Source organism: Ciconia boyciana, unplaced genomic scaffold (genome assembly GCF_034638445.1).
Source record: "Ciconia boyciana unplaced genomic scaffold, ASM3463844v1 HiC_scaffold_38, whole genome shotgun sequence".
In the NCBI taxonomy this organism is placed as follows: domain Eukaryota; kingdom Metazoa; phylum Chordata; class Aves; order Ciconiiformes; family Ciconiidae; genus Ciconia; species Ciconia boyciana.
In genome coordinates, this window is record NW_027328406.1 from 969,056 (window position 1) to 991,990 (window position 22,935).

At 55.6% G+C, this 22,935-nt stretch overlaps 1 gene segment (V, D, J or C); it reads left to right on the forward strand.

Moving 5' to 3' along the window:
* LOC140645783 (immunoglobulin gamma-1 heavy chain-like) overlaps window positions 1–21,319 on the forward strand; it is a 143,377-nt gene extending 122,058 nt beyond the window's left edge. Inside the window, 6 exon segments of the C gene segment in view lie at window positions 11,040–11,330; window positions 12,653–12,991; window positions 15,112–15,441; window positions 15,533–15,859; window positions 20,964–21,097; window positions 21,192–21,319. Coding sequence covers window positions 11,040–11,330; window positions 12,653–12,991; window positions 15,112–15,441; window positions 15,533–15,859; window positions 20,964–21,097; window positions 21,192–21,275 — 1,505 coding nt within the window.
* Window positions 21,320–22,935: the final 1,616 nt, after the last annotated feature.

Genomic DNA, 22,935 nt, shown 5'->3' on the forward strand with positions numbered 1-22,935 from the left:
TTGGGGATCGATCCCATTGGTTATTGATCCCATTGGTTATTGATCCCATCGGGCATTGATCCCATCGGGCATTGATCCCATCAGTGATCGATCCCATTGGTTATTGATCCCATCGGGGATCGATCCCATTGGGTATTGATTGATCCCATTGGGTGTTGATCCCATTGGGTATTGATCCCTTTGGGTATTGATCCTATTGGGCATTGATCCCATTGGGGATCGATCCCATTGGGTATTGATCCCATCGGGGATCGATCCCATCAGTGATCGATCCCATTGGGTATTGATCCCATGGGTGATTGATCCCATGGGTTATTGATCCTATCGGGGATTGATCCCATCGGGCACTGATCCCATTGGGGATCGATCCCATTGGGTATTGATTGATCCCATTGGGGATCGATCCCATTGGTTATTGATCCCATGGGTTATTGATCCCATCGGGCATTGATCCCATCAGTGATCGATCCCATTGGTTATTGATCCCATGGGTTGTTGATCCCATCGGGGATCGATCCCATTGGGTATTGATTGATCCCATTGGGTATTGATCCCATGGGTTATTGATCCCATTGGGCATTGATCCCATTGGGGATCGATCCCATTGGGTATTGATTGATCCCATTGGTTATTGATCCCATTGGATATTGATCCCTTTGGGTATTGATCCTATTGGGTATTGATCCTATCGGGCATTGATCCCATTGGGGATCGATCCCATTGGGTATTGATTGATCCCATTGGGTATTGATCCCATGGGTTATTGATCCCATCGGGGATCGATCCCATCAGTGATCGATCCCATTGGTTATTGATCCCATTGGGTATTGATCCCATCGGGGATCGATCCCATCAGTGATCGATCCCATCGGGGATCGATCCCATTGGGTATTGATTGATCCCATTGGGCATTGATCCCATTGGGGATCGATCCCATTGGGTATTGATTGATCCCATTGGTTATTGATCCCTTTGGGTATTGATCCCTTTGGGTATTGATCCCTTTGGGTATTGATCCTATTGGGCATTGATCCCATTGGGGATCGATCCCATCGGGCATTGATCCCATCGGGCATTGATCCCATCAGGGATCGATCCCGGGGATTGATTGATCCCATCGGGGATCGATCCCATCATCGGGGATTGATCCCATTGGTGATTGATCCCATTGGGTATCGATCCCATCGGTGATTGATCCCATCAGGCATTGATCCCATCGGGGATCAAGCCGGGGGTGATTGATCCCATGGGTTATTGATCCCACTGGGGATCGATCCCATTGGTTATTGATTCCAGGGGGGATTGATCTCATTGGTTATCGATCACATCAGTGATCGATCCCAGGGGGGATGGATCCCATTGGGGATCGATCCCATCGGGCATTGATCCCATGGGTTATTGATCCCACTGGGGATCGATCCCATTGGTGATTGATCCCACGGGTTATTGATCCCACTGGGGATCGATCCCGGGGGATGGATCCTATCGGTGATCGATCCCATTGGTGATTGATCCCACGGGGGATCAGTCCCATCGGTGATCGATCCCATTGGTTATTGGTTCCAGGGGGGATTGATCTCATTGGTTATCGATCACATCAGTGATCGATCCCAGGGGGGATGGATCCCATTGGGGATCGATCCCGTCGGGCATTGATCCCATTGGATATTGATCCCACTGGGGATCGATCCCATTGGTGATTGATCCCACGGGTTATTGATCCCACTGGGGATCGATCCCGGGGGATGGATCCTATCGGTGATCGATCCCATTGGTGATTGATCCCACGGGGGATCAGTCTCATCGGTGATCGATCCCATTGGTTATTGGTTCCAGGGGGGATTGATCTCATTGGTTATCGATCACATCAGTGATCGATCCCAGGGGGGATTGATCCCTTCGGGGATCGATCCCATCGGGCATTGATCCCATTGGATATTGATCCTATCAGGGATCGATCCCATCGGGCATTGATCCCATCAGGGAGTGATCCCATTGGTGATTGATCCCATGGGTTATTGATCCCATCGGTTATTGATCCCATCAGGGATCGAGCCCATCGGTGGTCGATCCCATGGGGTATTGATCCCCTGGGTCATTGGTCCCATCGGGGATCGATCCCATTGGTTGCTGATCCCATCGGTGATTGATCCTGCCGCTTATCAATGCTATTGGTTATTGATCCTACCGGTCATTGATCCTATCAGTTATCGATCCGATCGGTTATCGATCCAATCAGTTATCGATCCGATCAGTTATCGATCCGATCGGTTATCGATCCTGCCGGTTATCGATCCGATCGGTTATCGATCCAATCGGTTATCGATCCAATCAGTTATCGATCCTGCCGGTTATCGATCCAATCGGTTATCGATCCAATCGGTTATCAATCCGATCGGTTATCGATCCAATCGGTTATCGATCCTGCCGGTTATCGATCCAATCGGTTATCGATCCAATCAGTTATCGATCCGATCGGTTATCGATCCTGCCGGTTATCGATCCAATCGGTTATCGATCCAATCAGTTATCGATCCTGCCGGTTATCAATCCAATCAGTTATCGATCCAATCGGTTATCGATCCAATCGGTTATCGATCCAATCAGTTATCAATCCGATCGGTTATCAATCCGATCGGTTATCGCTCCTGCTGGTTATTGATCCCATCGGTGATCGATCCTGCCAGTCACCAACCCTATTGGTTATTGATCCTATCAGTTATGGATCCTGTCAGTTATTGATCCTATTGGTTACTGATCCTGCCGGTTATCAACGCTATTGGTTATTGATCCCACCGATTATTGAACCTATCGGTTATTGATCCCATTGGTATCAATCCTATCGGTTATCGATCCTACCGGTTATCAACCCTATCGGTTATTGATCCTATTGGCTATCGATCCTATTGGCTACTGATCCTATTGGTTATTGGCCCCATTGGCTGTTGACCCTATTGGTTATCAATTCTATTCGCTATTGATCCTATTGGTTATTGATCCTATTGATTAATGACCCTGTTGGGTATTGATCCTAGTGGTTATCGATCCTATTGGTCATTGCTCCTATTGGCTATTGGTCCGATCGGTTATTGATCCAATTGGCTATTGATCCGATTGGTTATTGATCCAATTGGCTATTGATCCGATCGGTTATTGATCCGATCGGTTATTGATCCGACCGGTTATTGAGTCTATCGGCTGTTGACCCTATTGGTTATTGGCCCTATTGGTTATTGATCCTATTGATTATCGATCCTATTGGTTATTGCTCCTATTGGTTATTGCTCCTATTGGCTATTGGTCCTATTGGTTATTGATCCGATCAGTTATTGATCCGATCGGTTATTGATCCGATTGGTTATTGATCCGATCAGCTGTTGACCCTATTGGTTATCGATCCTATTAGTTATTGTCTATATTGGTTATTGATCCCATTGGCTATGGAGCCGACTGGTTATTGATCCTATTGGTTATTGATCCTATTGCTTATTGACCCTGTTGCTTATCGATCCTATTGGTTATCGATCCTGTTGGTTATCGATCCTATTGGCTATCGATCCTATTGGCTATCGATCCTATTGGCTATTAACGCTATTGGTTATCGCTCCTATTCGTTATTGATCTTATTATTTATCGACCCTATTGGTTGCTGACCCTATCAGTTATTGACCCTATTGGTTATTGATCCTATCGGTTATCGATCCTATTGGTTATCGACCCTATTGGTTATCGATCCTCCTGGCTATCAATATTATCGGTTATTGATCCTATTGTTTACTGACCCTATTGGTTATTGATCCTATTGGTTATCAATCCTGTTGCTTATCGATCCTATTGGCTATCAATCTTATTGGTTATCGATCCTATCGGTTATTGACCCTCTTGGTTATCAGCCCTATTGGTTATCGATCCTGTTGGTTATTGATCCTGTTGGTTATCGATCCTATTGGTTATCAATCCTATTGGTTATCGATCCTATTGGTTATTGACCCTATTTTATCGATCCTATCGGTTATTGACCCTCTTGGTTATCGATCCTATTGGTTATTGATCCTGTTGGTTATCGATCCTGTTGGTTATCGATCCTATTGGTTATTGATCCTGTTGGTTATCGATTCTATTGGTTATCAATCCTATTGGTTATCGATCTTATCGGTTATTGACCCTCTTGGCTATCAGTCTTATTGTTTATTGATCCTGTTTGTTATTGACCCCATTTCATCGATCCTATTGGTTATTGATCCTGTTGGTTATCAGTCGTATTGGTTATCAGTCCTATTGGTTATTGATCCTATGGGTTATTGACCCTCTTGGCTATCGATCCTATTGGTTATTGATCCTGTTGCTTATGGATCCTATTGGTTATCAGTCCTATTGGTTATCGATCCTATCAGTTATTGACCCTATTTTATCGATCCTATCGGTTATTGACCCTCTTGGCTATCAGACCTATTGGTTATTGATCCTATTGGTTATCGATCCTGTTGGTTATTGATCCTGTTGGTTATCGATCCTATTGGTTATCAATCCTATTGGTTATCGATCCTATCGGTTATTGACCCTCTTGGCTATCGATCCTATTGGTTATTGATCCTGTTGGTTATTGATCCTGTTGGTTATTGATCCTGTTGGTTATCAGTCCTATTGGTTATCGATCCTATCAGTTATTGACCCTATTTTATCGGTCCTATCGGTTATTGACCCTCTTGGCTATCGATCCTATTGGTTATTGATCCTGTTGGTTATTGATCCTGTTGGTTATCGATCCGATTGGTTATCACTTCTATTGGTTATCGATCCTATCGGTTATTGACCCTCTTGGCTCTCGATCCTCTCAGTTATTAACCCCATCGATTACCAATCCTATCAGTTATTGACCCTATTGCCTATTGATCACCCTCCTAACGAAGGACGGGGGCGGGGGAGGGGAGGGCACAGCCCGGCTCTGAAACGGGGACAGAAAGGGCGATTTAGGGCCTGCCCCGCCCCCTCCCGCCATGGCCGGTTTCGGCAGAAATTCACCCGAATTTGGGGAAGCGCGGGGGAGGTGACGCCCGGCCGCCTTTTTCCACCCGGGGGTGGCCCTTGACGGAGCGGGGGTGGCTTTTTTTAGTTAATTAATCGTTATTTCTGGTTTTACGCCTTTTTTTTTTTCTTTTTCTGGGAGGCCAGGCCGGGCTCAGGATGAGGCTGGGCGGCCAAAATCGTCGGCACGGACCCAAAACTCTCACTTACGGACCCGAAAATTCGCCGTTATGGATCTTCGAACGCCAGCGTGGACCTAAAAAGCTCCGTTACGGACCCAGAACTTCATCCTGGAGCCAAAAGCCGTCATTGTGGAGCCAAAAATCGTCATTATGGACCCAAAAATCGTCATTACGGACCCAGAAGTTCATTGTGGACCCCAAAATCTTGATTATGGACCCCAAAATGGTCATTAGGGAGCCAAAAATCGTCCTTGTGGAGACAGAACTTCGGTATGGAGCCCAAAATCGTCATTGCGGAGCCAAAAATCTTCATTATGGAGCCAAAAATCTTCTTTCTGGACCCAAAAATCTTCATTAGGGAGCCAAAAATCTCTTTTATGGACCCAAAAATCTCCATGACGGACCCAGAACTTCATTATGGACCCAAAAATGTCCTTTATGGACCCAAAAATCTCCGTGATGGACCCAGAACTTCATTATGGACCCAAAAATGTCCATTATGGACCCAAAAATCTCCGTTATGGACCCAGAAATTCATTATGGACCCAAAATTGTCCTTTATGGACCCAAAAATCTCCATGATGGACCCAGAACTTCATGATGGACCCAAAAATCTCCTTTATGGACCCAAAAATCTCCGTGATGGACCCAGAACTTCATGATGGACCCAAAAATCGTCATTATGGACCCCAAAATCTCTTTTATGGACCCAAAAATCTCCATGACGGACCCAGAACTTCATGATGGACCCAAAAATGTCCATTATGGACCCAAAATTGTCCTTTATGGACCCAAAAATCTCCATTATGGACCCAGAACTTCATGATGGACCCAAAAATCTCCTTTATGGACCCAAAAATCTCCGTGATGGACCCAGAAGTTCATGATGGACCCAAAAATGTCCTTTATGGACCCAAAAATCTCCGTGATGGACCCAGAACTTCATGATGGACCCAAAAATGTCCATTATGGACCCAAAATTGTCCTTTATGGACCCAAAAATCTCCGTGATGGACCCAGAACTTCATGATGGACCCAAAAATGTCCATTATGGACCCAAAAATCTCCGTGATGGACCCAGAACTTCGTGATGGACCCAAAATTCACCCTGCTGGACCCAAAACCTTCACGACTGACCCCAAGAGCTGCGGCAGAGCTGGCGGGGCGCCAGGATGGACCAAAACTCCCCCGTTTGGACCCGAAACGGCAGCGCCGGCGCCGGGGGGAGCCAGCCCGGACCCAAAAAGCTCCGGTACGGACCCAAAGCGCCGAGCGGAAACCTGCGGGATCGAGCCCGGATCTTCGGCCTGGCCCCAGCAGTGGGGTGGATATGTGTGGGGCAGGGGAGAGGTGTGGGGCAGGGGAAGCTGGGGGGCCAGGACAGCTGTGGGGCAGGGAAAGCTGTCGGTTAGGAATAGCTGTGGGGCAGGAAAGCTGTGGGGCAGGAAAGCTGTGGGGCAGGGAAAGCTGTGGGGCCAGGACAGCTGTGGGGCAGGGAAAGCTGTCGGTTAGGAATAGCTGTGGGGCAGGAAAGCTGTGGGGCAGGGAAAGCTGTGGGGCAGGGATAGGTGTGGGGCAGGGAAAGCTGTGGGGCCAGGACAGCTGTGGGGCAGGGAAAGCTGTGGGGCAGGGAAAGCTGTGGGGCCAGGACAGCTGTGGGGCAGGGAAAGCTGTCGGTTAGGAATAGCTGTGGGGCAGGAAAGCTGTGGGGCAGGAAAGCTGTGGGGCAGGGAAAGCTGTGGGGCAAGAACAGCTGTGGGGCAGGGAAAGCTGTGGGGCAGGGAAAGCTGTGGGGCCAGGACAGCTGTGGGGCAGGGAAAGCTGTCGGTTAGGAATAGCTGTGGGGCAGGAAAGATGTGGGGCAGGGGAAGCTGTGGGGCAAGGACAGCTGTGGGGCAGGGAAAGCTGTCGGTTAGGAATAGCTGTGGGGCAGGAAAGCTGTGGGGCAGGGGAAGCTGTGGGGCAGGGGAAGCTGTGGGGCAGGGAAAGCTGTCGGTTAGGAATAGCTGTGGGGCAGGAAAGCTGTGGGGCAGGGGAAGCTGTGGGGCCAGGACAGCTGTGGGGCAGGGAAAGCTGTGGGGCAGGGATAGCTGTGGGGCAGGGGAAGCTGTGGGGCAGGAAATCTGTGGGGCAGGGATAGGTGTGGGGCAGGGAAAGCTGTGGGGCAAGGACAGCTGTGGGGCAGGGAAAGCTGTGGGGCAGGGAAAGCTGTGGGGCCAGGCCAGCTGTGGGGCAGGGAAAGCTGTCGGTTAGGAATAGCTGTGGGGCAGGAAAGCTGTGGGGCAGGGATAGCTGTGGGGCAGGGAAAGCTGTGGGGCAGGGAAAGCTGTGGGGCAGGGGAAGCTGTGGGGCCAGGACAGCTGTGGGGCAGGGAAAGCTGTGGGGCAGGGATAGCTGTGGGGCAGGGGAAGCTGTGGGGCAGGGATAGCTGTGGGGCAGGGGAAGCTGTGGGGCAGGGAAAGCTGTGGGGCAGGGGAAGCTGTGGGGCCAGGACAGCTGTGGGGCAGGGAAAGCTGTGGGGCAGGGATAGCTGTGGGGCAGGGGAAGCTGTGGGGCAGGGATAGCTGTGGGGCAGGGGAAGCTGTGGGGCAGGGAAAGCTGTGGGGCAGGGGAAGCTGTCGGGCAGGGATAGCTGTGTGTGAGGAAAAGCTGTGGGGCAGGCATAGCTGTGGGGCACAGAGAGCTGAGGGGCAGGGATAGCTGTGGGGCAGAGAAAGCTGTGGGGCACGGAAAGCTGTGGGCATAGCAATAGCTGTGGGGCAGGGAAAGCTGTGGGGCCAGGACAGCTGTGGGGCAGGGAAAGCTGGGGGGCACGGTTAGCTGTGGGGCCGGGATAGGTATGGGGCAGGGAAAGCTGTGGGTATAGCAATAGCTGTGGGGCAGGGAAAGCTGTGGGGCAGGGATAGGAGTGGGGCAGGGAAAGCTGTGGGGCAGGGATAGCTGCGGGGCAGGGGAAGCTGTGGGGCCAGGACAGCTGTGTGGCAGGGAAAGCTGTCAGTTAGGAATAGCTGTGGGGTAGGAAAGCTGTGGGGCAGGGATAGCTGTGGGGCAGAGAAAGCTGTGGGGCCAGGACAGCTGTGGGGCACGGAAAGCTGTGGGTATAGCAATAGCTGTGGGGCAGGGATAGCTGCGGGACAGGCATAGCTGTGGGGCAGGGAAAGCTGTGGGGCCAGGACAGCTGTGGGGCAGGGAAAGCTGTGGGTTACAGATAGCTGTGGGGCAGGGAAAGCTGTGGGTTACAGATAGCTGTGGGGCAGGGAAAGCTGTGGGGCCAAGATAGCTGTGGGTCACAGCTAGCTGACCGTTAGGGATAGCTGTGGGGCAGAAATAGCTGTGGGGCCAGAGTAACTGTGGGGCGGGGATAGCTGTGGGGCCAGGATAGCTGTGGGTGAGGGAAAGCTGTGGGGCAGGCATAGCTGTGGGGCAGGGATAGCTGTGGGTGAGGGAAAGCTGTGGGGCAGGGATAGCTGTGGGGCACAGAGAGCTGAGGGGCAGGGATAGCTGTGGGGCCAGAGACAGCTGTGGGGCACGGAAAGCTGTGGGCATAACAATAGCTGTGGGGCAAGGAAAGCTGTGGGGCCAGGACAGCTGTGGGGCAGGGAAAGCTGTGGGGCACGGTTAGCTGTGGGGCAGGGATAGGTATGGGGCAGGGAAAGCTGTGGGTATAGCAATAGCTGTGGGGCACGGTTAGCTGTGGGGCAGGGATAGGTATGGGACAGGGAAAGCTGTGGGGCAGGAATAGGTGTGGGGCAGGGAAAGCTGTGGGGCCAGGACAGCTGTGTGGCAGGGAAAGCTGTCGGTTAGGAATAGCTGTGGGGCAGGGATAGCTGTGGGGCCAAGATAGCTGTGGGTCACGGCTAGCTGACCGGTAGGGATAGCTGTGGGGCAGAAATAGCTGTGGGGCCAGGATAGCTGTGGGGCAGGGAAAGCTGTGGGGCAGGCATAGCTGTGGGGCAGGGATAGCTGTGTGTGAGGAAAAGCTGTGGGGCAGGCATAGCTGTGGGGCACAGAGAGCTGAGGGGCAGGGATAGCTGTGGGGCAGAGAAAGCTGTGGGGCAAGGACAGCTGTGGGGCCAGGATAGCTGAGGGTCAGGGCTAGCTGATGGTTAGGGATAGCTGTGGGGCAGGGATAGCTGTGGGGCAGGAAATCTGTGGGGCAGGGATAGCTGTGGGGCCGGGATGGCTGTGGGGCAGGGACAGATGTGGGGCAGGGAGAGCTGTAGGCAATGACAGCCGTGGGTCAGGGTTAATCTGTGTCAGGGATTGCTGTGGGGCAGGGATTGCTGTGGGTCGGGGATAGCTGTGGGGCAGGGATAAAGCCGTGGGGTGGAGGATAGCCATAGGGCAGGGTTAGCTGTGGGGCTCGGATAGCTGTGGGTTGGGAATAGCTGTGGGTCGCGTTTAGCTGTGGGTCAGGGATAGCCGTGGGGCAGGGAGAGCTGTGGGGCAAGGAAAGCTGTGGGGCAGAGGATATCTGTGTGCCTGGGGTAGCCGTGGGGCAGGGAAAGCTGTGGGGCAGGCATAGCCGTGGGGCAGAGGATATCTGCGTGTCAGGGGTAGCTGTGGGGCAGGAACATCCTTGCTTCTGGGGGTTTCTGTGGGGCAGGATCTCTCCGTGGGTCAGGGCCAGCCGTGGGGCTGGAGATACGTGTGGAGCTGGTGCCTCATCACCTCTCCCCCCCCATCCTATGGGGCAGGAGTTCCCCCCCATTCTATGGGGCAGGACTTCCTCCCCCCATCCTATGGGGCAGAAATCCTTCCCTAATCCTATGGGGCAGGACTTTCTCCCCCATCCTATGGGGCAGGAATTCCCCCCCATCCTATGGGGCAGGAGTTCCTCCTCAATTCTATGGGGCAGGACTTCCTCTTCAATCCTATGGGGCAGGACTTCCTCTCCCCATCCTATGGGGCAGGACCTTCTCCCCCATCTATGGGGCAGAAGTTCCTCCTCAACCCTATGGGGCAGGACCTTCTCAACCCTATGGGGCAGAACCTTCTCCCCCATCTATGGGGCAGAAGTTCCTCCTCAACCCTATGGGGCAGAAGTTCCTCCTCAGCCCTATGGGGCAGGACCTTCTCAACCCTATGGGGCAGGACCTTCTCTACCCTATGGGGCAGAAGCTCCTCCTCAGCCCTATGGGGCAGGACTTCCTCCTCAGCCCTATGGGGCAGGACCTTCTCAACCCTATGGGGCAGGACCTTCTCTACCCTATGGGGCAGAAGTTCCTTCTCAACCCTATGGGGCAGAAGCTCCTCCTCAGCCCTATGGGGCAGGACTTTCTCAACCCTATGGGGCAGGACCTTCTCTACCCTATGCGGCAGAAGCTCCTCCTCAACCCTATGGGGCAGAAGCTCCTCCTCAGCCCTATGGGGCAGGACCTTCTCAACCCTATGGGGCAGGACCTTCTCTACCCTATGGGGCAGAAGTTCCTTCTCAACCCTATGGGGCAGAAGCTCCTCCTCAGCCCTATGGGGCAGGACTTTCTCAACCCTATGGGGCAGGACCTTCTCTACCCTATGCGGCAGAAGCTCCTCCTCAACCCTATGGGGCAGAAGCTCCTCCTCAGCCCTATGGGGCAGGACCTTCTCAACCCTATGGGGCAGGACCTTCTCTACCCTATGGGGCAGAAGTTCCTCCTCAGCCCTATGGGGCAGGACCTTCTCAACCCTATGGGGCAGGACCTTCTCAGCCCTATGGGGCAGAAGCTCCTCCTCAGCCCTATGGGGCAGGAGACCCTTCTGCCCTCCCCCTCCCGGACCCCCCTCCCTCCCGCCCCACACCTGGCCGTGGGGCCCTCTCCTGACTCCCCCCTTCCTCTCCCCGCCCCACAGTTACTTCCTCGCCCCCCGCCGTCTTCCCCCTGGGCTCCTGCTGTGGGGCGGCCACCGGCCCCGTCACCTTGGCTTGTTTCGTGAAGGGCTTCCTGCCCCCGCCCGTCACCGTCACCTGGAGCGGGGCCGCCGCCGCCGCCGCCGTCACCTTCCCCCCCCTCCATGACGTCACTTCCGGCCTCTACCACCTCAGCACCCGCCTCCACCTGCCCCACGGGAGCCAGGGGCAGAGCTACGCCTGCAACGTCGCCCATCCCCCCACCAGCACCTCCATCACCAAGGAGGTCAAAGGTAAAGCCGGGGGGAGGGGGGAGGGGTGGGGGTGGGGGAGGGGAGGCCCTCAGGACCTCTTGGGCCACGCAAGGTCCTCTCCTGGCCCCATAAGTGGGGCAATGGGGCGGGGTCCCCAAGAAACCTTCTACCGTGGAAGGTTCTCCTCCTGGCCCCATAAGTGGGGGGAGGTCCTCTCCTGGCCCCATAAGTGGGGGGAGGTCCTCTCCTGGCCCCATAAGTGGGGCAATGGGGCGGGGTCCCCAGGAAACCTTCTACCGTGGAAGGTCCTCCTCCTGGCCCCATAAGTGGGGGGAGATCCTCTCCTGGCCCCATAAGTGGGGGGAGGTCCTCTCCTGGCCCATCTCCATGACTCATGGCATGAGGTGGGACCTTCTCAAGACCCATTGGACCATGCAAGGTCCTCTCCTGGCCCCATAAGTGGGGCAATGGGGCGGGAGGTCCCCAAGAAACCTTCTACTGTGGAAGGTTCTCCTCCTGGCCCCATAAGTGGGGGGAGGTCCTCTCCTGGCCCCATAACTGGGGCAAGGTTCTCCCCTTTCTCCATGACCCATGCCATGAGGTGGGAGGTCCTCAAGACCCACTGGACCATGGAAGGTCCTCCCCTGGCCCCATAAGTGGGGGGAGGTCCTCTCCTGGCCCATCTCCACGACCCATGCCATGAGGTGGGAGGTCCTCCAAGACCCATTGGACCATGGAAGGTCCTCCCCATCTCCACGACCCATGCCATGAGGTGGGACCTTCTCAAGACCCACTGGACCATGGAAGGTCCTCCCCATCTCCACGACCCATGTCATGAGGTGGGAGGTCCTCCAAGACCCACTGGACCGTGGAAGGTCCTCCCCTGGCCCCATAACTCGTGGAACGAGGTGGGAGGTCCTCAAGACCCACTGGACCATGGAAGGTCCTCCCCATCTCCACGACCCATGCCATGAGGTGGGAGGTCCTCCAAGACCCGTTGGACCATGGAAGGTCCTCCCCTGGCCCCATAACTCAGGCAAGGTCCTCCCCATCTCCAGGCCCCATGCCATGAGGTGGGACTTCCCCAAGTCCTATTGGTCCACGCGAGGTCCTCCCCCATCTCCAGAACTTCCGCCACGGGGTGGGATGTCCTCAGGACCCACGGGACCACGCGAGGTCCTCCCCCATCTCCATGACTTCCACCACGAGGTGGGCCGTTCCCAAGACCTGGTGGACCACGCAAGGTTCTCCCATCGGCCCCATCACTTCTACGACGGGGTGGGAGGTCCTCAAAACCCCTTTGGCCCATGCGAGGTCTTCTCCTGACCCCAGAACTTCTTCATCCTTCCCTCACCTCCCAGCGTGTGAAGGTCCGGTGACGCCCGTTCCTCCCGAGGTCAAAGTCCTCTACACCACCTCCTGCAGCCGCAAAATGGGTGAAGAATCGGTGGAGCTCCTCTGCCTCATCTCCGGCTTCACCCCGGCCACCGTGGAGGTGGAATGGTTGGTGGACGGCATGCCCGGTCTCCTGACGGCCACCCAAAAGCCACCAAGCCGAGAAGAAGGAGCCACCACCTACTCCAGCAGCAGCCGGACCAACGTCAGCCGCGACGATTGGTTGGAAGGGAAGACCTTCACCTGCCAGGTCAAACATCCCGCCTCCCACAGCGTCGTGCAGGACCACGCCCGGCTCTGCTCAGGTGAGGACGTGGGCCTGGGGCGGTCACGCCAGGGGAGGAGGTGGCACCAGGGGAGAAGGTTGAGGAACCATGATGGGTTCCACCAGGGGAGAAGGTTGAGGAACCATCATGGGTTCCACCAGGGGAGAAGGTTGAGGAACCATGATGGGTTCCACCAGGGGAGAAGGTTGAGGAACCATGATGGGTTCCACCAGGGGAGAAGGTTGAGGAACCATGATGGGTTCCACCAGGGGAGAAGGTTGAGGGACCATGATGGGTTCCACCAGGGGAGAAGGTTGAGGGACCATGGGGGGCATCAGCAGGGGAGAAGGTTGAGGAACCATGATGGGTTCCACCAGGGGAGAAGGTTGAGGGACCATGGGGGGCATCAGCAGGGGAGAAGGTTGAGGAACCATGATGGGTTCCACCAGGGGAGAAGGTTGAGGGACCATGATGGGTTCCACCAGGGGAGAAGGTTGAGGGACCATGGGGGGTTCCACCAGGGGAGAAGGTTGAGGGACCATGGGGGGCATCAGCAGGGGAGAAGGTTGAGTGACCATGGTGGCCACCACCAGTGGAGAAGGTTACATGATCACGGTGGCCACCACCACTGGAGAAGGCTGTGTGACCATGGTGGCCACCACCAGTGGAGGAGGTTACATGATCATGGTGGCCACCACCACTGGAGAAGGTTGTGTGACCATGGTGGCCAGCACCAGTGGAGAAGGTTACATGATCTTGGTGGCCAGCACCAGTGGAGAAGGTTGAGTGACCATGGTGGCCACCAGCACTGGAGAAGGCTGAGTGACCATGGTGGCCACCAGCACTGGAGAAGGTTGAGTGACCATGGTGGCCACCACCAGTAGAGGTTGAGTAACCACGGTGGCCTCCACCAGTGGAGAAGGTTACATGATCATGGTGGCCAGCACCAGTGGAGAAGGTTGTGTGACCATGGTGGCCACCACCAGTAGAGGTTGAGTGACCATGGTGGCCACCAGCACTGGAGAAGGTTGAGTGACCATGGTGGCCACCAGCACTGGAGAAGGCTGAGTGACCATGGTGGCCACCACCACTGGAGAAGGGTGAGTGACCATGGTGGCCACCACCAGTGGAGGTTACATGATCATGGTGGCCACCACCAGTGGAGAAGGTTGAGTGACCATGGTGGCCACCACCAGTAGAGGTTGAGTGACCATGGTGGCCACCACCAGTGGAGGTTACATGATCACGGTGGCCACCAGCACTGGAGAAGGTTACATGATCACGGTGGCCACCACCACTGGAGAAGGTTGAGTGACCATGGTGGCCACCAGCACTGGAGAAGGCTGTGTGACCATGGTGGCCAGCACCAGTGGAGAAGGTTACATGATCTTGGTGGCCACCACCAGTGGAGAAGGTTACATGATCACGGTGGCCACCAGCACTGGAGAAGGCTGAGTGACCATGGTGGCCAGCACCAGTGGAGATTACATGATCACGGTGGCCACCAGCACTGGAGAAGGTTACATGATCTTGGTGGCCACCAGCACTGGAGAAGGTTACATGAGCACGGTGGCCACCAGCACTGGAGAAGGTTACATGATCACGGTGGCCACCAGCACTGGAGAAGGCTGGGTGACCATGGTGGCCAGCACCAGTGGAGGTTACATGATCTTGGTGGCCACCAGCACTGGAGAAGGTTACATGATCATGGTGGCCACCACCAGTGGAGAAGGTTACATGATCACGGTGGCCACCAGCACTGGAGAAGGTTACATGATCTTGGTGGCCACCAGCACTGGAGAAGGTTACATGATCACGGTGGCCACCAGCACTGGAGAAGGCTGAGTGACCATGGTGGCCACCAGCACTGGAGAAGGTTACATGATCTTGGTGGCCACCAGCACTGGAGAAGGTTACATGAGCACGGTGGCCACCAGCACTGGAGAAGGTTACATGATCCCGGTGGCCACCAGCACCGGAGAAGGCTGTGTGACCACGGTGGCCACCACCAGCGGAGAAGGTCTGATGACCATGACCGGTCGCACCCGTTCCCCCACCGGCGCAGGCCATCGCTACCCCAAACCTCCCCCCCTCCCCGTGACCACCGCCCCGCACCTTGTGGCCACCACCACCGCCCCCTTCTTCTCCCTACCCCGCAGGCGCGGCCAACCCCAACCTCTCCAACATTGTCCTCTACGTCCTCCCGCCCAACGTGGCCGACCTCTACATCACCCGCAAGCCCAAGCTCCGCTGTTTGGCCACCAACCTTCCCAGCGACGCCGGGTTCCAGCTCTCCTGGGTCAAGGAGAAGCCGGGTGTCCTCAGCCCGGACTTCTTGGACCTCCGGGAGCAGTTCAACGGCACCTACACGGCCACCAGCGCCTTGACCATCTCCACCCAGGACTGGGAAGCTGGAGAACGTTTCACCTGCACGGTGAAGCACGGCGACCTCCAGGTGCCCCTCAACAAGAGCGTCTCCAGACGGTCGGGTGAGTGTCTTCTCCGGCCAAAGCCCACCCGGAGACCTCCTCTCCCTCCGAGCCCTCGGCCTACTTCGGTCTTCTTCTCCCTTTCTTCTAGGCAAGGTCTCCCAACCGTCCATCTTCGTCCTCCCGCCCCACCCCGAGGAGATGACTCAAACCAAGGTCACCCTCACCTGCTTGGTCTACGGTTTCCAACCCGAGAACCTCCAGGTGCAGTGGTTGAAGAACCACGAGAACGTGCCGGAGGACCTCTACGTCACCACCCCGCCCCTCAAGGATGGTCCTAAGGAGACCACCTTCTTCGTCTACAGCAAGATGGTGGTCCTCAAGAGCAGCTGGTCGAACGGGGACACCTACTCCTGCATGGTGGTCCACGAAGGGTTGCCCATGAAGTTCACCCAACGCCAGGCGCAGAAGGGCCCCGGTAAATAAGGTCTTGGGGTGGGGTGGGGTGGGGTGGAGGAGAAGGAAGCAGCGGCTTCCCGGCCACCCCACCGCTTTGTAGAAGACCTCTGTGGCCACCCATCTGCCGACCTCCAATAAAGCCGACGGGTCTCGTCTCGCACCGCCAGGTCTCCGCGGCGTTGGTGTCTTTGGGCAACGGCGGGGGTGGGAAGGGGCGGGGGGGTGGGACAACCGGGAGGTGGGGTGGAGGTGGTGCCGGGTTGGAGATGGTGGAGGTGGTGGCACCAAGGAGAAGGTGGAGGTGGTGGCACCAAGGAGAAGGTGGAGGTGGTGGCACCAAGGAGAAGGTGGGGATGGTGCCAGGTTGGAGATGGTGGAGGTGGTGGCACCAAGGAGAAGGTGGAGGTGGTGGCACCAAGGAGAAGGTGGAGGTGGTGCTGGGTTGGAGATGGTGGAGGTGGTGGCACCAAGGAGAAGGTGGGGATGGTGGCACCAAGGAGAAGGTGGAGGTGGTGCCACCAAGGAGAAGGTGGGGATGGTGCCAGGTTGGAGATGGTGGAGGTGGTGGCACCAAGGAGAAGGTGGAGGTGGTGCCACCAAGGAGAAGGTGGGGATGGTGCCACCAAGGAGAAGGTGGAGGTGGTGGCACCAAGGAGAAGGTGGAGGTGGTGCTGGGTTGGAGATGGTGGAGATGGTGGCACCAAGGAGAAGGTGGAGGTGGTGGCACCAAGGAGAAGGTGGGGATGGTGCCACCAAGGAGAAGGTGGAGGTGGTGGCACCAAGGAGAAGGTGGAGGTGGTGCCACCAAGGAGAAGGTGGGGTTGGAGAAGGTGGAGGTGGTGCCAGGTTGGAGATGGTGGAGGTGGTGCCACCAAGGAGAAGGTGGGGATGGTGCCACCAAGGAGAAGGTGGAGGTGGTGCTGGGTTGGAGATGGTGGAGGTGGTGGCACCAAGGAGAAGGTGGGGATGGTGCCACCAAGGAGAAGGTGGAGGTGGTGGCACCAAGGAGAAGGTGGGGATGGTGCCACCAAGGAGAAGGTGGAGGTGGTGCCACCAAGGAGAAGGTGGGGATGGAGAAGGTGGAGGTGGTGCCACCAAGGAGAAGGTGGAGGTGGTGGCACCAAGGAGAAGGTGGGGATGGTGCCACCAAGGAGAAGGTGGAGGTGGTGCTGGGTTGGAGATGGTGGAGATGGTGGCACCAAGGAGAAGGTGGAGGTGGTGGCACCAAGGAGGTGGGGATGGTGCCGGGTTGGGTGGCTGGATGGGTGGGTGGTTGAGTGGTTGGTTGGCTGGTTAGCTGGTTGGGTGGTTGGATGGTTGGTTGGATGGTTGGGTGGTTGGTTAGATGGTTGGTTGAGTGGTTGGGTGGTTAGATGGTTGGTTAGATGGGTGGTTAGATGGTTAGATGGGTGGTTGGATGGGTGGTTAGATGGTTGGGTGGTTGGTTAGATGGTTGGTTGGATGGTTAGATGGGTGGTTAGATGGTTGGTTAGATGGTTGGGTGGTTGGTTAGATGGTTGGTTGGATGGTTGGATGGTTGGATGGTTGGATGGTTGGTTGGGTGGTTGGTTGGATGGTTGGATGGTTGGATGGTTGGTTGGGTGGTTAGATGGTTGGTTAGATGGTTGGTTGGCTGGTTGGATGGATGGGTGGTTAGATGGTTGGTTACATGATTGGTTAGATGGTTGGTTGGATGGTTGGTTAGATGGTTGGGTGGTTGGTTAGATGGTTGGTTGAGTGGTTGGGTGGTTAGATGGTTGGTTAGATGGTTGGTTAGATAGTTAGATGGGTGGTTAGATGGTTGGTTGGGTGGTTGGATGGGTGGTTAGATGGTTGGTTAGATGGTTGGTTAGATGGTTAGATGGTTGGTTAGATGGTTGGTTAGATGGTTGGGTGGTTGGTTAGATGGTTGGTTGGATGGTTGGATGGTTGGATGGTTGGTTGGGTGGTTGGATGGTTGGTTGGGTGGTTAGATGGTTGGTTAGATGGTTGGTTGGATGGTTGGATGGATGGGTGGTTAGATGGTTGGTTACATGATTGGTTAGATGGTTGGTTGGATGGTCGGTTAGATGGTTGGTTAGATGGTTGGGTGGTTGGTTAGATGGTTGGTTGAGTGGTTGGGTGGTTGGATGGGTGGTTGGATGGTTGGTTAGATGGTTGGGTGGTTGGTTAGATGGTTGGGTGGTTGGTTAGATGGTTGGCTGGTTGGATGGATGGGTGGTTAGATGGTTGGTTGAGTGGTTGGTTGGTGGGTTGGGTGGTTGGTTGGTTGGCTGGTTAGATGGCTAGATGGTTGGGTGCTTGGCTGGTTGGTTGGGTGGTTGGATGGGTGGTTGGTTGGCTGGTTAGCTGGTTAGATGGTTGGGTGGTTGGATGGGTGGGTGGTTGGCTGGTTAGCTGGTTAGATGGTTGGGTGGTTGGATGGGTGGTTAGATGGGTGGTTAGATGGTTGGGTGGTTGGTTGAGTGGTTGGTTGGCTGGTTAGCTGGTTAGATGGTTGGGTGGTTGGATGGGTGGTTGGTTAGCTGGTTAGATGGTTGGCTGGTTGGGTGGCTGGTTGGGTGGCTGGTTGGTTGGTTCGTTAATGGGTTGGGTGGATGGGTGGTTAGATGGGTGGTTAGCTGGTTAGCTGGTTAGCTGGTTGGCTGGTTAATTGGCTGGTTAATTGGCTGGTTGGCTGGTTAATTGGCTGGTTAATTGGCTGGTCGGCGGGCTGGGCAGGCAACCAGTCGGTTGGCCGGTCGGACGGGTGACGAGTTGGTTGGCTGATGGGTTGGTTAGCTGGTTAACGGGTTGGTTGGGAGCAGGGAGACAGATGGGTGAGTGGCTGGTTGGGTGGGCTGGCTGGTTGGTTAGCTGGTTAATGGGTGGGCGGGTTGGTTGGTCGGTTGGCTGGTCAGTCAGTAGGCTGGTTAACGGGTTGGTTGGCTGGTTGGTTAGCTGGTTACTGGGTTGGTTGGGGGCAGGGAGATGGGTGAGTGGCTGGTTGGGGGGGATGGATGGTTGGTTGGTTGGTCAGTGGGTTGGTTAGGGGGTTGGTTAATGGGTCGGTTGGTTGGTTAATGGGTTGGTTAGTGGTTGGTTGGTCAGTTGGTTGGTTGGTTGGTTGGTTAATGGGTTGGTTGGTTGGTCGGTTAGCTGGTTGGCTGGTTGGTTAGTGGGTTGGTTAATGGGTTGGTTGCTTGGTTGGTCAGTTGGCTGGTTGGTTGGTTGGTTGGTTAATGGGTTGGTTGGTCGGTTGGTTGGTTAGTGGTTGGTGGGTTGGTTAATGGGTTGGTTGGTTGGTCAGTTGGCTGCTTGGTGGGTTGGTTACTGGGCTGGTTGATTGGTCGGTTAGCTGGTTGGTTGGTTGGTTGGTTGGTTAGTGGTTGATTGGTTGGTTAATGGCTTGGTTGGTCGGTTAGTGGTCGGTTGGCTGGTTGGGGGGTTGGTTAATGGGTTGGTTGGTCGGTTAGTGGTCGGTTGGTTAGTTGGTTGGTTAATGGGTTGGTTGGTCGGTTAGTGGCCGGTGGGTTGGTTAATGGGTTGGTTGGTCGGTTAGTGGCGGGTGGGTTGGTTAATGGGTTGGTTGGTCGGTTAGTGGCCAGTTAGTGGGTTGGTTAATGGGTTGGTTGGTCGGTTAGTGGCCGGTGGGTTGGTTAATGGGTTGCTTGGTCGGTTAGTGGCCGGTTAGTGGGTTGGTTAATGGGTTCGTTGGTCGGTTAGTGGCGGGTGGGATGGTTAATGGGTTGGTTGGTCGGTTAGTGGCCGGTGGGTTGGTTAATGGGTTGGTTGGTCGGTTGGTTGGTTAATGGCCGGTTAGTGGGTTGGTTAATGGGTTGGTTGGTCAGTTAGTGGCCGGTGGGTTGGTTAATGGGTTGGTTGGTCGGTTAGTGGCCGGTTAGTGGGTTGGTTAATGGGTTCGTTGGTCGGTTAGTGGCGGGTGGGATGGTTAATGGGTTGGTTGGTCGGTTAGTGGCCGGTGGGTTGGTTAATGGGTTGGTTGGTCGGTTGGTTGGTTAATGGCCGGTTAGTGGGATGGTTAATGGGTTGTTTGGTCAGTTAGTGGCGGGTGGGTTGGTTAATGGGTTGGTTGGTCGGTTAGTGGCTGGTTGGCTGCCTGGCGGGTTGGTCACTGGGCTGGTGGGGACAGGGGGCGGTGGCCCCTGGCCGGGTGGCTCCTCGGAGAGGCCGGAGCGGGGAGGTCGCGGGTGGCGCCCAGGCCTGGCCGGGCGGGCGGTGGGGTGGGCGGGTGGTTGAAGAGCGTGGAGCTGGAGGGGCTGAGGGACAGGGACGGACGGACGGACGGACGGGTGGGCGGCGTCTCCAGAGATCGATGGGTTGGTTGATGGACAGATGGGTGGACGGGTGGACGGATGGGTGGATGGTTGAAGCCTACAGAGATGGAGGGGTTGGTTGGTGGCTGGATGGGTGGAGATTTGGGATGGATGGGTGGACAGATGGATGGATGGACGGATGGATGAAGCCTACAGAGATGGAGGGGTTGGTGGATGGATGGATGGATGGACATTTGGGATGGATGGACGGACAGATGGCTGGATGGATGAAGCCTACAGAGACGGATGGATGGGCGGATGGATGAAGCCTACAGAGATGGATGGACGGACATCTGGGATGGACAGATGGATGGTTGAGGCCTACAGAGATGGATGGACGGACATTTGGGATGGACAGATGGATGGTTGAGGCCTACAGAGATGGATGGATGGACATCTGGGATGGACGGATGGATGGTTGAGGCCTACAGAGATGGATGGATGGACATTTGGGATGGACAGATGGATGGTTGAGGCCTACGGAGATGGATGGATGGACATTTGGGATGGACAGATGGATGGTTGAGGCCTACGGAGATGGATGGACGGACATTTGGGATGGACGGATGGATGGACGGATGGATGAAGCCTACAGAGATGGGCGGGTTGGTTGCTGGATGGATCCACGGACATTTGGGATGGATGGATGGACAGACGGATGGACGCTTGAAGCCTACAGAGATGGATGGATGGACGGGTGGGTGGACAGATGGACGGGTGGGTGGACACATGGCTGGACGGACGGAGCCTACAGGGCCGAAGGTCTCCGGAGGCCCCACCTGACGTCCCCTTCCTTCTCCTGAGCAGAGCTGGACCTCTCGGCCGCCATCTGCTTGGGGGACGACGACAAGGAGCTGGACGGCCTCTGGGCCACCATCGCCGTCTTCATCACCCTCTTCCTCCTCAGCGTCTGCTACAGCGCCACCGTCACCCTCTTCAAGGTGAGCTTCCGGGGGGACGTCGCCGCAGGGCGGGGCAGGGCGGGGCGGAGATGCCACCGCCCCCCCTTTGTCACCCTTCTTTGTCCCCACCCAGGTCAAGTGGCTCTTCTCCACCGTCCTCCACCTCAAACAAGCCCGGGGCTCCGCCTACCGCGACGTCCTCAAGGAGGCGGTCTAGGCCCGCCCCGCCCCCAAAACCCCCCTTTTCCACCCCAAAACCCCCCTTTTTCACCCCAAAACCCCCTTTTTTACCCCAAATCCCCTTTTTCACCCCCCAAAAATTTTCACCCCAAATAACCCCTTTTGTCACCCAAAAAGCCTTTTTACCCCAAAATACCCCTTTTTACCAAAAAAACCATTTTCACCCCCAAATACCCCATTTTTCAATCCAAAACCCTTTTTACCCCCCAACCCCCTTTTTCACCCCAAAGAAACCATTTTCACCCCCAAATACCCCCTTTTTCACGCCAAACCCCTTTTTACCCCAAAATCTCCCTTTTTCACCCAAAAACACATTTTCACTCCCCAAATACCCCTTTTCACCCCAAAACCCCTTTACTCCCCAAATCCCCCTTTTCACCCAAAAAACACATTTTCACCCCCAAAGACCCCCTTTGTCACCCAAAAAGCCTTTTACCCCAAAATAGCCCTTTTACCCAAAACCATTTTCACCCCCAAATACCCCTTTTCACCCCAAAACCCCTTTTTTCACCCCCAAATACTCCCTTTTCACCCCAAAAACCATTTTCACTCCCCAAATAACCCCTTTTTCACCCAAAAACCCATTTTTACCCCCAACCCCCTTTTCACTGAAAAACCCATTTTCACCCCCAAATACCCCCTTTTCACCCAAACCACTTTTTACCCCAAAATCCCCCTTTTCACCCCCAAAATACATTTTCACCCCCAAATAACCCCTTTTTCACCCAAAAAAAGCCTTTTTTACCCCAAAATCCCCTTTACCCCCAAAATATTTTCACCCCCAAATACCCCTTTTTCACCCAAAAACACTTTTATACCCCAAAATCCCCTTTTTCACCCAAAACCCTTTTCCACCCCAAACCCCCTTTTTCACCCCCAAAAACACATTTTCACCCCCAAACCCCTTTTTACCCAAATCCCCCTTTTTCACCCCAAAATGTGTCCCCGCCCCAATAAACCCGTGGGCCCTGACCCCCACTGGACTCCCTCTGGGCTCGGGGGGCGGGGGGGGCGCTATGGGGCGCTATGGGGCGCAGTGGGGTGCAATGGGGCGCTATGAGGTGCAGTGGGGTGCTATGGGGCGCTATGGGGCGCTACAGGGAGCTATGGGGCGCTATGGGGCACAATATGCAATGGGGTGCTATGGGGCACTATGGGGTGCTATGGGGTGCAATGGGGTGCTATGAGGCGCTATGGGGCGCAGTGGGGTGCAATGGGGCGCTATGAGGTGCAGTGGGGTGCTATGGGGCGCTATGGGGCACTATGGAGTGCAGTGGGGTGCTATGGGGCGCTATGTGGTGCAATGGGGTGCAGTGGGGTGCAATGGGGCGCTATGGGGCGCAGTGGGGCGCAGTGGGGTGCAATGGGGCGCTATGAGGTGCAGTGGGGTGCTATGGGGCGCTATGGGGCCCTATGGGGCGCTATGGGGTGCAGTGGAGTGCAGTGGGGTGCAATGGGGCGCTATGAGGCGCTATGGGGCGCAGTGGGGGGCTATGGGGTGCTATGGGGCGCTACAGGGAGCTATGGGGCGCTATGGGGCACAATATGCAATGGGGCGCTATGGGGCGCTATGGGGTGCTATGGGGTGCAATGGGGAGCTACGGGGTGCTATGGGGCGCTATGGGACACAATGGGGC